A 15816-nucleotide genomic window follows, 5' to 3' on the forward strand; every position below is an offset into this window, starting at 1 on the left:
GACAACAAGGCATTTGTCTTTACAGCTCAGTGTCATACAGTACATTAACCAAACACTGATAACATATGGAGGCATGTGGGAAAAAGATAACAAATTAACAATAAAATAACAACAAAATAAGTGATGAGTGCGACCCTTCACTTTATGATTTGTTGTCATGAGTACAGAAAATAAGGTGATTTTACACTTGGTTGCTGAAAATAGCCGACACAACACGTCGCAGCACGACGAGTTGTGATCTTATAGATCTGCCATTTTCAGAACCAAACATAAAATGACTTGTCTTTTAGTTCTACTGGATCTCTTCTCCATTAGTCCCTCCCTAACATTCTTGTTGACGAAATTGTAAAATACATTTAGACGGTAGTCTGCGAACATTTCATCGGCACGAAATGAACAGTGCTTACCGGAGACTTCTCTTATCCGGGTCATAGTTCTGGGGCAGCAGAGAGGCCAGGCTGTGGAAGATGATCACACTGGCGACGGCGTCTTGTTGTCTGTCCTCCGGGTGTCGCCTCTTCCTGCTGGCCGAGCGGTTCCCCGGGGAGGGTTCTGGGAAGACGTCCAGGTGCCTGTGGCCTTTGGTCTCCACTGGCGGATCAAAGACGGAGTCGGGGAGGGTGACGGCTGTCTCCTGGTCCGCGGGACGGGGGCCCCTCAGGGACTGGTAGCGTGGAAGCTTGGCTCCAGCGAAATTCATCTTTTTCAGACGGTCCACGGAGATTACTATAGACAAGACAATACACACAAGCAAGGTCAGACAGTAATGAAAACACATCTGCATAAATTAACTTATATTGGTCTTCACTAGTATGCCTTCTTACATCTGACAAAAGCTTAGACCCCCCACGCATTCATGCATGCCCTGAGACCTGTTAAATATTTAAGCTGTATTAGCTTCTGAGAAGCAAAGATAGCTGATCTATAACCTCACGAGCCGCGAGTATCACAGCGCCTGCTACAAAACGCTTGTCTGGGCCAGAAACTGCCCCTCAATGTCATTTCTGAGATACAGGGCTTTGAATGCAGGGCTTAGAATGGAAGTGGATGCATGCGCATCTTCAAAATGGTGTTGATGTGCTAACGATCGGTGGCTAACGATACAATCGGATCAAAACATGGATTAAAGAATGTAAACCCTGGAACACTGAGAAGCTGCGTTTGGCAGGCTAGGGTACTAATTTAACCCTCCGTGTTCGCCGGTTTTGGCGTACTCCGTGTTAAGTTGGACTGATATCACATTGAGAACATACAGGCAGACAGTGGATGGAAGCAATGAAAGCAATGATTTTGTGCAACATGTTTCAAATTTTGGACTGCTCCAAACAGACAAGGCGAATTAAAAGGTTTTGAGACCATTGGGCCAAGCGCTCACCTATATGTGGGGTGACAATGGTGAAGGGGCTGAGGTAGGTCTTCCTCATGTTCTGTGCCAGCGCGTTGGCGTACTCCTCGTAGTGGCGCAGCAGGGCGGCCGTGCCCCCCTCCGTGTGCTGGATCAGCTCCCAGTGTGGTCGGGTTTCCGGGGCCAGGATGGCACTGCCCACGCGCACCAGGTTCTGTCAGGCAGAGAGCAGCATGGATTCAGTATGACAGGAGGAAGAAGGACCAACGGGGAGCAAGAATAACCTTCTTCTGACCCATTCCTATTAATAATGCAGCAAGACCTTAGCGAAGGCCTGTCACAATTATTTATTTTGCATAATCGTCATAATCATTTCCATGTCAAAACATTTTCATGTATTTTCAAAAAATAGTGGAAAATCTATAAGCTCAAAACATATCACTGTGACGTTTTTTGAGCTTGTCGGCTATTTCCATTATTCATGATTTTTTTTAGTATAAAGTAAAATGTCTGCAATATGTGCACCTTTTGTTTATGAAGTCTAAAAGCCAAACAAAAATGTGTTAATCGCAATTCTTTGAGTGACAATTAATCATTAAGTAAAATGTCATAATCGTGACAGCCCTTGCCGACACAGCATGAGACACTGACATGTCCCATGTGGAAACACTGGATTGATTATCTATCTATAATGCAAGATATTAGAATTTAATTACACAAATATATAATTACATTGTTCAATGCATGCAAAGAGATCAATTACTATAAACACTTAAACCCTCTATACATAGTAAAACAGAACTGCATTGGCTCTGTACTTGGTCTGCTCAGTTCATCCTACACCAAATCTCTGCACCAGAAATAACAGATGTACAGCCTTAGAAATGTGTCGCAAGACAACCCGTTATGACATAACTCAACTGGTCGCAGCTCTCATCAAGTCAGATTTTGAGCCAATGTGGCCCTCACTCTAAAATTAGTTTGACACCCCTGCGTTACGTAGATTGTTCCCCCAGAATAGGGTGCTATTGCTCCAGTGGTTAAGCAGTTTGTTGTTGTGATTATACGTGTTTTACACTGTTAAACCTGAGACATACTGAACTTAGTGTTGCACAACGTTTGGCTGAATCAGGCTTTATTGGTTCACCTCTGTGAAGTGCACGTCCTGCGTGGCAGTGAGGTTGAAGCCCTGCTGGTTGCTCTCGTGCTGCAGCAGGCTCTCAGTGAGCCGGTACGCCACCTTCACGTCACTGCCGTAGTACCGCGCTGTGTGCATCGTGGCGTTGGCCAGCATGGCCGCCGTCTTCTGGGCGTAACTGGCGTCCAGGAGTGTCGCGTTTCGGGACAGCTTTTCTGACTAGTGGGGGAAGGAAGGGGATTTATCGAAGCAAAACACTGAGTCATTTGTCCTCGTCAGATGGGTCACCTTGAACAGTTTTTCTTTTGTTTTTAATGTAGTTTGTAAACACAAATCAGCCCTTGGATAACATTGAGAAGGAAATAGAGGTGTGTGCATAATTGAGTAACTTAAGCGCCCTCTGGTGGACAAATTTGCAGACATGTGTAACATAATACAAAATACATAGGCAGACAGCCTCATAACGTGAGCATACAACATACAACATACAGTAGTTTAGAAGGGAAAGGAACATAAAAGTGGAAATGACGTTCTGTGCTGTTGGTGGTTCTCAAAGTGAGTTTGCGGACCCCCAGGGGTCCTAGAGTGGGTGCAGGGGGTCCGCAGCTAAATGACTGCCCCTAGCTGGTCTGTAACTCCAAGAGTGTACAAATGGAACCAAACGGACTGTTCTATTTGTACACTATCAGAGTTATGAGGGGGTCTGTGGCCTAATTACTTAACAAACAGTGTTAGAGACAGAGAGAGCAGCAGTGGATCAACGCTACACACCAGGGCCTTGAGCTTGGTGAAGGTGATGGAGGTGCAGTTGAAGAGATTGGGAGGCAGCCACCCCTTGTGCTCATCACAGTGGCGAATGGCTGTGCCTGCGAAGGGGAAGATGTGGAGAGAGCGAGAGACACAGGAAGCCAGGGGTTTGAGAGAAGGGCTCGAGGCAACGTTCACATCATTTCGTATTATCATATGGTAATTGGGGTAAAGGCAAAACTGCCTGAGAGGCATCCTTACCTATGGAACCCCTGGGACAGGGAACCGCAGCAGGAAGACCAAACTTAGTCCTGGGCCACCAGATCCCAGCTTCAATGGCCTGAGGACAGCTGTCATAGATAACTGGAAGAGACCCACAGTGGAATAGGAAGGGATGAGAAAAAGTGACAGGATGGGAGAAGCAGGTAAAAAAAAACAATACATCACCACATCACCACTGTCGAGTGAAAACCTTGTATCTCCATATTTTAACTTGCGCTTTTTCGTAAACTAATGCCATGATTCGTTGTGCAAAAGTAGTGAAAAAAACATATGAGTGATCTACAAGCTTGTGCGCTTATAGATATTTAAATGTATTTAAAGTGGGTGTGTGTCTGTGGGTTTTATAAATATTGTATCAATGAAAAAGTGCTTTGACTAAATAATTAGTACAATGGATCCATTGGAACACAGTTTCTTTTTGTCCATTTCCTGAAAAGTAATTTTTGGACATGCAAGGTTTCCACCAGACAGCCATGATATGCCTACCTGGAGAAAATGGGTTATTTTTATAACCCAGCAATGAGAAGATGTCAAAAAAATGTAAATGCATGGGAACATGTTGCATAATCCTCACCCTCGCAGCCATTAGGAGAGACCTCGGCGAAGGGATTGTCACAGCGGTCACACTGGCGTCCGATGACGCCAGGCTTGCACTGGCACTGCCCGCTCTCTCTGTCACAGGCCCGGGAGAAGGAGCCAATCGGGTAGCAGTCACAAAGCAGGCAGACGTCGCTGCCGCCGGGCCGGTAGTGGTTGTCCTGGAGCACAGAGCATATTACATTACATTACATTACATTACATTACATTAGAATTGGTTTGGCCGAAATATCAGCCATTATGTGACTTTTGTTGACGACACCGGTATAAAATAATCAGCACAAGATATTGTGTAGAGTGGAAAAAGGAGAGGACCTAATATAGACCCCTGGAGGACCACTTTCAACCTGGCATCGTTATTTTGGGCGTGTTATTATAGGAGAAAATGATAACCTATGATAATGATAACGGTTTCAAAACTACATACAAATAGTAAGTCTACAAGCTCAGAACGTACATCAGATAGTTTTTTAATAGGGTTTAAGTGGTTAAATAAAACATAATCTGTGGGGTTTTTTCACATTTTGTTAAATGTTAAATGTTCTCAAATAGAAACTTTAATATCATCATTGGTAATCATTGGTCTAGGACTCTGGCATGGTAAGACTCATTACAGCTATCTGCTAATGAGGTGTAATGAGAGGTACGTGCAGTGGGCAACATGCTCACCTTGCAGCGACACTCCCCACTGGTCTTGTTACAGTCAGAGTCAAAGCCCTTGCCTGTCTGACAGTCACACGGGCCGCATGTCTTATGACCCCACCAGCCTCTGGGACAAGGCAAGTCAGTCCTTATGGGGGCGTAATAGACACAATTTAATATATTGGCAACACAGAGAGGGACAGTCAGGAAAAACAATAACAACACTCACGCAGAAGGAACAGCGAATTATATAAATAGAGCAAATTTAAATGAAGCACTTACTTTTTCTCACAGTACTGGCCAAAGTAGTGGCTGGGACAGTCACACGTGTAGCCCCGAGGAGACATGGGCTTCCTGACGCACGACGACTCGTGCTCGCACGGGTTTAATGCACACGCGTCAGTGCAGTTGGTTCCATAGTAACCTGCCAGTGTCAGGGAGAAACGCACAGCACGGTCACTAGGTATGTTCTACTATAGCACTGTTTAAAAGCGAAGAGAACTACTGATTAAGAAGACATTTTGTAGAATCAACCATTGGTGTTAATGGGAAGACATGTGATGAATGAGACTGACCAGTGAGGCAGGTACAGGAGTGGCTGTCCCAGTCGTCGCTACAGTAGCTGTGTACAGGACAGGGGCTGGAGCCACACGGGTCAGGCACACTGCAGCCCTGCTGCACGTTCACCTTCCTGGCCTGAGACAGACTGAGGCCCTCGCCCACACGAAGACCCTGGAGAGAGACACACACACACATTCTAAACCAGGGCTTCCCAAACTTTTTCAGCCAACACCCAAAAAGATCATTCTGTTGTCTCGCCGGGAACCGAACTTACAATAATACACTGTGAATTCATAACTTAATAGCCCTATTTCAACAATAGTAAAAACAGCCAATCTACAAGCGCACAATGTGGTGAGCTTATGAATCTGCTATTTTCACAATTTCTTCTAAGATTGTTATTCTTTTGAATGTTTTCTTTCTTTTTTTTTTACTTTAGAGCCATAAAAACACCTGGGAACAGGTGAAAAAGGTGTGTGTGTGTTTGTGTGTTTGTGTGTATGTATGTATGTATGCGTGCGTGCGTGCGTGCGTGCGTGCGTGCGTGCGTGCGTGCGTGCGTGCGTGCGTGCGTGCGTGGTTGCGTGCGTGCGTGTCTGACCCACCTGTATGCAGCCATGGAAGCCGAGCAGTATCTTCCCATCAGCCCTGCTCACACCTCCAACACTGACACTCTTTAGTTTGGATTCCTTTAGCTTCCCATCCACCTCCATAGTGGCCTGAAAGTAAAACAAAGTAAAGCCTTTTACAAAGTGCTTCATACAACAGAAAAGTAAAAAAGTAGTCATGATGCAACGCGTTTTAAGAACACATATCTTGTATGGGAGTCCCTGGCACAAAATATTTTCTGATGGTTCTGTGGCCAAATACATCAACCTGGGGGTCCTTGACATGAAAATGGTTGAGAACCAGTGGCCTAAGGCAGTGGTTCTCAACCTTTGAACCACTGGCCTAAGGCAGTGGTTCTCAACCTTTTCGGACCGCGACCGCCCAAAATAAACATATTTGAACTGGGGACCCCCCAACCTGACAAGCACTTGGAATTGTAGGAGTTGAGGCATTACATTTAGTTTGACTCTGTTCCACAGATAAATAATGTGAAAATAGCAGATCTACAAGCTTAGTTTTTGCCTCTTTCTTATATTAATTGACAATATGGCCAATGCGTAATCAGGGATTTTGTATAGTTTGTTGATTAATTTAGATGCAGTAATGGTCTCATTTTGTTTGGAAGCATTGAAGAGTATTAAACGTTCTTAAATTGTCACATTACTGTCAAGTGGGGACTCATGTAGGGGTCCCGGCCCACAGGTTGAGAAGCAGTGGCCCTAAGTGGTAATGCTGACAACTCACCAAGTAGAGGCCATGGTCCAGAGACAGCACAGCCTTGTGCCGCGCCGCTGGGCCAGTGGACCCCATGATGTCCAGCTGAAGGTGGTGCCAGTCCCCATCGTTCACCAGCACCTCCTCCACCCGCGACAAGGTGGAGTCCTCCCCCCTCTGGAGGCCCATAACCACACTGCCCCCACGCAGCTAAACACAGGACGGGACGGGACCGAGGGCAGGGACATGGTAGCAGAGAGAAAGAGCAGGGAGAAAGAGAAGGGTGGTGGGAGGATGAAAGAGATAAGACGGGGAGACAAAAGAGAAAGGATGAGTGAGCCACAGGGCAGAAATGTTTCTGTTCGCAGCGTTCGTGGAGGTTGAAAGGTCACATCCCTGCATATCATACAGTAGGTACGCTAATAACGCTATAGCTGAAAATAGACGGTTGTTATGTAACATCAAAGAGGCGTCAGTCCAGAGTGGCTAGTACAGACAAATGCAGCAGCAGCTGCTCGGGCATGAATATCCAAAATGCTTAGGTGTTGGGACGGGCGGCTTAGTTATTGTGATCTGCCTCACGTTGTTTCAAGATCATCAAATATTTACTCACATGCTGCTACTCAGACAGCCAACAGGTGGAGCCTCATTCCTAAAAAGAAATCTAATCCAACACCTACTATGAGAAATGCTTTCACTCTCTGCGACAATATATATTCTGATAAAAATCAGTACTGATACTGGACCACTCATCAGTTCAAATGTCGGAGGAAACTTTGCCAGCGTTCACTCACAAGATCACTAATCACACTGTCTTGGTAAGACTTACGAGGGTTTCCGGAAGATCAAACCCAGAAGGATCCGGTTCAATCCCCGGCTCGAAGTGGCCTTAAGCAAGACACTTACCTGCTCACAATGAGCAGGTTGGTGCCTTGCATGATGTCGGTGTCGTCCTCCGTTGGTGTGTGAATGGGTGAATGTAATGCACATTGTAAAGCACTTTAAATAAAGGCACTATATACCGTAAATGCACCATTTTAACTTCTAGAATGAATAGATATGCTGGCTCACTCTCCTAGTGATGTTGCCAGAGTGCATGTCTAATTAAATATACAGTAGCAAGTAACTAATATACCATTTCTTACTACTGTTCTGCCCTTACACATGAATTGACATCGCTGTGCATTGTAGCGGGGTTGCTGTCATCTGTCGAGCGAAATAATATATGATGCAACTTGTCTCTGCCTAAAGCAGGGTGAGGCCATATGCACACCACATTTTGCAGTGTCAATTTAACTCAGAGAGTGTAAAGATGAACACTTAGGGGTCCATTTTCAAACGTGTTGAAATGTTGAATTTGTTTTGGAAAGATTGTGGGGAAACATGTTCAAAAGTCTTGTCTATAATGACATGCCCCAAATAGGGGCAACTGGATAACTCTACAGCTATCACTGACTGGAATGATCTGCTATGTGCGTGCATGCGTGCGTGCGAGCGTGCGAGCGTGCGTGCGTGCGTGCGTGCGTGCGTGCGTGCGTGCGTGCGTGCGTGTAAGTTACAGCATCATGTACGTGCACTGGGCTCTCACCTGCAGGGTGAGGTTGTGCTGCTGACCAGCTGCGATGTGCAGCAGCATGGCAGTGCGCTGGCGCGTGCGGAACACCAGCTCCACGTGCCAGGGCACCGAGAACACCGCCGCCACGTTGGTCCACTGCAGCAGGCTGTCGCCCAGGAAACGCTGTGGGCTGGCCATCACTGCAACAACACGGACAGAGCAATGATGAACATCATAGAACAACTAATGAGAAGACTTTTCAGCCCGTGACCCAAAACAGAAATTAGATATTTGCCAGGGACCCACACTAGTGAAAATAGCAGATCTACAAGCTCAACGTTATGACATTACTGAAAAAATCTTTGGATTTTGTTATTAATTCATGAAAAGTGTAGCTTTTTGGAGATTTAAAAAAAAAAGTTAAATGTTTATTAATAATTAAAAACCAAATGTAGGAAATAAAAACTAAGGGGACCTATAACAATGTGTCTGCGACCCAAAAATGGGTCCCAACCCAGTGTTTGGGAACCAGTGCAAGACGAGAAGGAATACTGTTGGTGTGTCACAGCAGGTGGTCTGCGACAGACAGTGAGTCATCATGGATCAGCTTGTTTGTTGGCACTGCAGTAATCTTTCATCTCTCAACTGCAATATGCTCTCTGATCTGCCGAAGTTGTCACAACGGAATCATTCTCGTGTTGGGTTATATACACCCATCTAGTATGAAGATTAACAGAGCATAACGGACACAAGGACAAAAGCACAAGGTCAAGTTATACTTGAGGCCTAGCGTCCCTATTCTGGGACAGAGGGTTCGATCAACTAAGGCAGCGGATAGAACAGAAATAACTGTAATTTATTCTAATGTATTCCTGCTACATCCTGGAAGAAGGTGCTAAATATGATCATGGGATCAAGCGTGAAGAATCTCAGTCATACAGTATATCGTTGCTGTCGGGCAGAAACCTTGTATCTCCAAAATTTTGTAAATTCTCCAATTTTGTCACACTGCAGTGTATCACAAAAGTAGCAAAAATAGCCGATCTACAGTGAAAGAGGTTAAGTCTGTCTGTGGGTTTCACTAATATTGAGACAATGAAAAGCATTAACAAGAGCTTGTGACTAAATAACTACTACATTGGATCCATTGAGCAACAAGTTCTTTCCATTTTCTGAAAAGTAACGGTTTTGGACGAGGTTTCCAAGGTTTCCAGTGACCCGACAGCGACAATATGATCATGCATGTATGTGTAGGTGTGTGGGCTTGGGTGCATTAAGCACCTGTGTGCACTGTGCACTTTAAACATGACTTGGTATGCAGCCAGTGCAAGCTTTTTGTCTCTTTATTTCACATCAAGGAGACACATACACATGAAAGAACGCTTGCTGGATGCTCTGCTATTTCTCTTTGATTAGGCAGTTCCCTCTTCATGCTGATGGAAACCACCCTGAACCACCAGTGGCGGTGATGATTGATTATTAACAACAAATCACGCTGATGCACCGTGACATGCGTCACTGTCAGAGAGCAGAGAGGAGACAGCCCAAAGGCAAAAGCTCTCGTGGTGGTGCAGTTTAGCAATATAATGTTTGATCGTATCAACGTCCCTGGCGGAGGCCTGAAAGGAAAAGCTCAGCTAAAAATTCGCTCCTTGCAGCACAAGCTAAATGAATCTTACTGTGTAAATAGGTTGAAACGTGTTAAGAGCTTAACCTCACCCAGTGACATGGAATAAATAGGTTGCTGCTCTGCCCAGAAGGCCCAGACAGAACAATGTCTATGAACATAATGTTCTACTGTATACATATGCCCTTCCTATCAATGTTTAATTAACACAGATTAAATACTTTTAACAGTTGTATTGTAGAAGATGTATTTAGGGGCTGTGAGTCATTGTTCAGTATCTCTTCACTTTATTATGTTAACACCGCTAACTGAAGTACTGACAGCTCCACGCATTCCCTCCTTCAGTTACCCGCTGTGCCAGCAGATAGTGGACATGAAATGATAATGAACACTTTCACTATTAGCATATCTCTATTACTGAGAAAGGGGTTCCCAAATGAGACAGGTGATGACTCACTCAGACCCAGTGGACACGGTGAAATGAAAGATCACAGCCTTGACTTTATCTTAACCACAAAAATCACATTTTGTGGATTTTGGGATCCACATGGGAGAGGCGTGGCTCCAATGTGGATCTTAGACATACTGTCATATGACCATGATTACAAAACAATGTATAAGTTAAATTTCGTGCATACAAAGTTTGGTGCTAATGGGTTCAGTGGTTTGCGCCAGACACACGAATAGCCAAGCCACAAGCACTGTGACGGGAAAAAGTGATCCAAGTGCAGTTGTAACTCAGGTCCGTCTTACTAAGAATAGACAGATGGTAAATACACACTGGAGATGTTCCAGCCTGACGCCCTGTGTCTTATTTAATTGAACTGACTCACCTCTCTCACAGTGTTGACCTCCATATCCTAGAGGGCAATCACAACTGAAGGAGCCCCATAGGTTGACACACGTCCCCCCGTTCAGGCACGGACTGTGGTTGCAGAAATGTCTCTTGGCGGCACATCCTGTGGAAGATGTGGAAATGAAATGCCTGGTAAGTGTGTTTGCTCTGAGCCTACCTCATTATTCTGTCGCAGTGGCAGAGCAGAGAGATGGAAGCGAATCAATGTTCCTATCAGGTAAAAGGGTCATTTCACAGCATCTTCTCTTCCCCACTGCGCTCGCTGCTTTACTGCTGTGTTAAACTAGGCAGTTGTGGAAAGTAATTGTATTGTATTGATTGTACTTAAGTACAATTTTGGGATACTATTTTTTTAATTTCCTTTTTCTACTGCACTACATTCCAGAGGCACATTTTCACTTATTTGACAGCTTTAGTTACAAGTTACTTTGCAGATTTATATTATTATTATTATTACAAAACATACATTAACCCCTTAAGCCCCATTTTATACTTAGTCTATTAAAAAAGATCTCATCTACAGTACAATCTCACAACATATTGCATTGTGTTGTGAGCTTGAATTATTTTTAAAATATCTTACTTATACTTTGGTAATTTACGGTACTTTACTCAAGTAAAACCTTTAATGCAGGACTTTTACTTGTAACTATTTCTATATTGCTGTATTGCTACTTTTACACAAGTAAAAAACCTACGAAAGAAACTAGGCTATTCCGGTAATGCACTGTACAATGTTCACAGCTGTAGTAGATAAAAGTAACGGGGCAATCGTGAACTTTAAAAGCATGCAGATGGCAGATGGCAAACAGCAGGCCGTCGATGTCACATACTGTACCTGGCAAAGTTCCATTGTTGGCAATGAAGCTGGCCATGTCTATCTGGCGATTGTCAATGAGCAAGTTCTTCATGCAGCCGACAAACTGGCGGTTCTGAACGGGGAAGTCTTCAGGGAGCTTGGGCACGCCTCCCAGGAGCAGAGGGCCCGTTAGGTCCAGAGATCTGATGAACAAAGAACCAGTGGTGTAAAGTAACTAAGTACACTTATTGAAGTACTGTACTTAAGTATAATTCTGAGGTACAGTATTTGTACTTTACAATTTCCAATACTTTTACTTCTATACATGGTATTCTACTCCACTACATCTCGGATCAAAATGTTGTGCTTTTACTCCACTACATTTATTTGAAAACTTTAGTTACTAGTTGCTTTTTAGATTTTTATTATTATTACAAAACATACAGTAAACACTTCAGTCCTATATACATTTCGGCCATGGATAGCCGGCCTACAAGCTCACAATGTGTCGCATTGCGACGCATTGTGAGCTTGTAGATCTGCTATTTTCAAAAGATGTTCATACATTTGAAAACTTGAAATGGCACATTCTGCATAATGAGTACTTTTACTTTTAGTACTTTAAGTACATTTTGATGCCAATACCTTTGCCAATTCCGGACTTTTATTTGTAGCATACTTTTACTTAAGTAAAAACTTAACAGCTCAGGCTTTGCTCTGCATCCAGCATAACAAACTGACCACTAATTGCCAAATAGCTCATCTACAAGCCCATAACGTGAGTGTGTGAGTTTGTAGATGTTTTGAAAATGTTCACCTATAGTGAGAGCATAAAATAGGGGCAGTCTGTAACAACACTGGAACAGTAGACGTTAAAAAGGTCACACGAACAGTTATTATCATTTTCCCTGTCGGAGACTACAGAATAATGATGATGAAGAATACTTGACTTGATTTATCGTCACCGCAGAACTACTAACTTGGAATGAGAGCTTTAAATACAAAGCAAATAATCTCCAGTTCAATTACAACTCCTATATTATAGCCAATGTCTATCTTGCATACTTACTTTTTAGATCCTGATTGGCTGCCCTGGGCAGAGCAGGTGTAGTTTCCAATCATGTGACCAAATCTGAGGGCCACTGAGGTGTCACAGTTATCCACGTTCACAACAACAACCTTCTGGTCTGAGGGTCCCTGAGGCAGTCCGGCCTGGTTTAGGATTGGCTGCGTGGTGACAGACAAAGTCATGAATATCATCCCGTTATGAAACCCATGAGACTCCTCTCAAAAGGCACACAATAAAACACTGACTTCTGCTTGGCCATGTGCTCAACAATACTTCTGCGATGACAATATGATGAGATTAATAAAGGATTCTGCATGAGTATAATGAACAAAACGCATTTGAAATGAAAACAAATGTTTTAATTTCTTTGTCGTTATGAGTTTAATTTTACTTAACAGTTGTTGAACAATGAAATGCAAGCATGTGCATATAAAATACTGTTATGTTATTTATTTCAATTACATCACTGTGTTACTACAGTATGTTGTACACTGATCGTTTTGGTTGTCTCTATGTATGAAAATAACCTAAAAGACATGTTTCAAAATTACTTAGAAAACATAGCTTGGTTGTCTCAATTAAGCTAGTCCACTTCTTTAATAACACACACCAAAACAGCTACAGCTAAAAGCAGTGGCTGCTAAACACACGCGTACACACGCACACGCACACGCGCACACACACACACACACACACACACACGAAAGGGGCCTGCTCTTCTCAGGCCAGAGGTCCCGACAAAGGATCTTTTTCATTGTCAGTGAAATCAATGGTGGGAGCAACAAGAGGAGGCGGCGTTTGGGGGGAGAGAATAATGATCCTGTCAATAAAGGTCACAACCTTTTTTCAAACAGGGCCGTTGCTCTGAGGTCATTTAGAGCTCATATCATCTATAAGTATAGGTTCAAGCTGGTGTCGTGAGCTGCTGCCACCGTGATTAGAGGAGTAACCTCCCTCCCACAGAGTCTGCAGGAAGGACGCATGAATTCATACAGCAACAGACTTATACCAAGACCCGCCCCTGCCTACCTCTGATTGCCCCCCTGCTACTACTAGTAAGAAGTATTAATTAGTATTAGGCGCCCGCGGGGGGGGGGGGGGGGGGGGGGGCATTCTCACATTCAATACAGCTAGAAAACACCACACTTTTCATTAGTCAATAGACAGTATTAGACACACCTCCCGGGTTCAAATCCCGCTGCCACCAATATTTTTCCAACAACCGTGGACTACTTTAAAGTATAGTTTTAGACCACGACGGAGGGGCGCAGTCTCTAGCGACACCATCGAGTGCGCTAAAGCGTGCGAGTTGCCGTGACGAACGATGCGAAGCCCCGTTCGAGTGGAAACCCGCTATGGACAGAATAGTAAATCCTCGTCCCCCAGAGTTCCGCAAATAGGGAAAGTTGCGAAGGGGCAGTCACCATTTACTGGTACTGAGACACCGGCACCATTTCCATGTTCACGAATGTGACACAGGACTAGAGGCGAAGCAGTTCCACGCATGTCACAGAAGGGGACGTTCGGTAGGCCAATCAGAGGCAGCTTGGCAATAGTCCGTTGCTGTATGTATACATGCAGGAAGGACAGTTCCAGTGACCTGTCCACTGGTCCAACAGGATTTAACAGGAATTAAGACTGGTCTGGGGTCAAGTAATGATAAGAGGCCTTGGGTGGGGTGAGCGCAATGCTGATAGGTTAAGAATATGCACAGGCTTTTATTATTGGTTATCTTTAAGTGCAATTTATGCGTTGTGGAACAATCCGATATTCTCAGCAAAAGACATGGTTGTAATACAATCAAATTATCCCCTCAATCCTCCTACATATTATAATTTCCTGAACGTTCTACAAAGGGGCAGCCCTTTGTGACTGTCTGATCCCTTACTTTAAAGTTGCTAAGATAAGTTCCCAGTGGATTGGACAGAATTATGTTGTCACCCAAGCAGACATCGCAGGCGTCACTTTAGGTCAACGTTTGCACTGGAATGTTGTAGTGAAGCCACATCGCCCCAATGCAATATAGAAGGCACTACTACTTGGCTAAATTGCTCTCACATGGCTCTTCAGCTGCACCCACTGAGGAGATTAGATGATATCTCTGTGAGCCATGAATACTGCCGTCTAATTGAGAAGCTGCCAGTAATTCTGTGCCTTTCATGGTGGGTGTTCTTGCAATCAATGATGGAATGAATCGCAGAGAACACTACTCCTTAACTTGGAAAGAACAAGAGCACAAGGGAGCCACAGCACCTTATGTCCACTTATGAATGAAGATGAAACAGCAACATCAACTTTGGAGTATTTAGTAACCTATTCAACAAATGTATGTGTTGTATTGCATTAGTGATTTGATGCCATTTGTGCATAGAGGCACATTGACTATTCAAAAGCATTCTGGAAAGTGACAAGACAGCAAAGAGCAAACATGTGCACAGGACAATTATAATGCACCACAGTCACACTGCAAAGCCTGAGCATCGCGAAATCAAAGTTTCTTTTCAGTTCACCCCTGTTGAGTCAAAGATCAGCGCATTTGTGGCAAATTTGTCAACGATGGAGCGAGCAAGAAAGCAAGCGTTGTGAAATAGCCTGTTGGGATTGTCATAGTTTCAAATCATCCGATACGCTCTTTTCCACGGTTTCCTTCTGCTATGCGAGGTCCAAAACAGACTCTGGGCCAGCTCCGCTGGTCCTTTCACTGACCTATCCTCTGTGCCATGGCACCCAGGGGCCCCTGGCTTACTAAACTACAGCCACCATCAGTCACGGCTGTTGACTCTCCTATAATGACTGTCTGCTAATGCCTTTTCTGCAGAACAAAGCCCAGTCCTGTCAACGCTGATTGGAAGGTACATATTTACTCACAGGACTACATTAAACAGTGTTCTCACATGCCACGACAGGGGATTGTGGGGATATGAGTATCCCGTCACCCGTCTATGACAGGGACGCGCACATTCGCACAAGGAGGTTCATGGGCGACAAACTACGCAAATATGGCATCTGAGATTGACTGGAAAGCCATAGCAACCAGAGGGGTGGCCCTGAAGCGCTGTGTCCCCCGTTCAAAACCCAGAGTCAATACTCCTCTCTGCTTTTCTTCTTCTCCATCCATTTGGTCCTCTCCTGCCTCGCTTTTCTGTCCTTGCTGGAGAACAGAGAGTGAGAGAGGCACCTTCCCCGGGGCTGCATCATTCACTGCCCGTGGTCCCAATGGAAGCAGAGCGGAGCACAAAGGCAGCGGTCATTGCCATTCTCCACAGTCCCCACTC

The 15816-nt window shown here is 44.4% G+C and overlaps 1 protein-coding gene across 1 annotated transcript in view; it reads right to left on the reverse strand.

The window, feature by feature from the left end:
• The window catches only part of celsr2 (cadherin, EGF LAG seven-pass G-type receptor 2), a gene marked incomplete at both ends in the record, with an annotated part of 65945 nt that overhangs the window by 10759 nt on the left and 39370 nt on the right, over positions 1-15816 (reverse strand). Inside the window, 15 exon segments of the mRNA XM_079510722.1 lie at positions 408-726; positions 1376-1559; positions 2493-2702; positions 3255-3349; positions 3492-3593; positions 4087-4270; positions 4779-4899; positions 5034-5175; positions 5327-5483; positions 5918-6031; positions 6666-6845; positions 8224-8390; positions 10651-10776; positions 11512-11675; positions 12542-12699. Of these exon segments, the coding sequence (XP_079366848.1) occupies positions 408-726; positions 1376-1559; positions 2493-2702; positions 3255-3349; positions 3492-3593; positions 4087-4270; positions 4779-4899; positions 5034-5175; positions 5327-5483; positions 5918-6031; positions 6666-6845; positions 8224-8390; positions 10651-10776; positions 11512-11675; positions 12542-12699 (2423 nt within the window).

The sequence above is a fragment of the Electrona antarctica genome (genome assembly GCF_951216825.1).
Source record: "Electrona antarctica genome assembly, chromosome: 9".
NCBI lineage: Eukaryota > Metazoa > Chordata > Actinopteri > Myctophiformes > Myctophidae > Electrona > Electrona antarctica.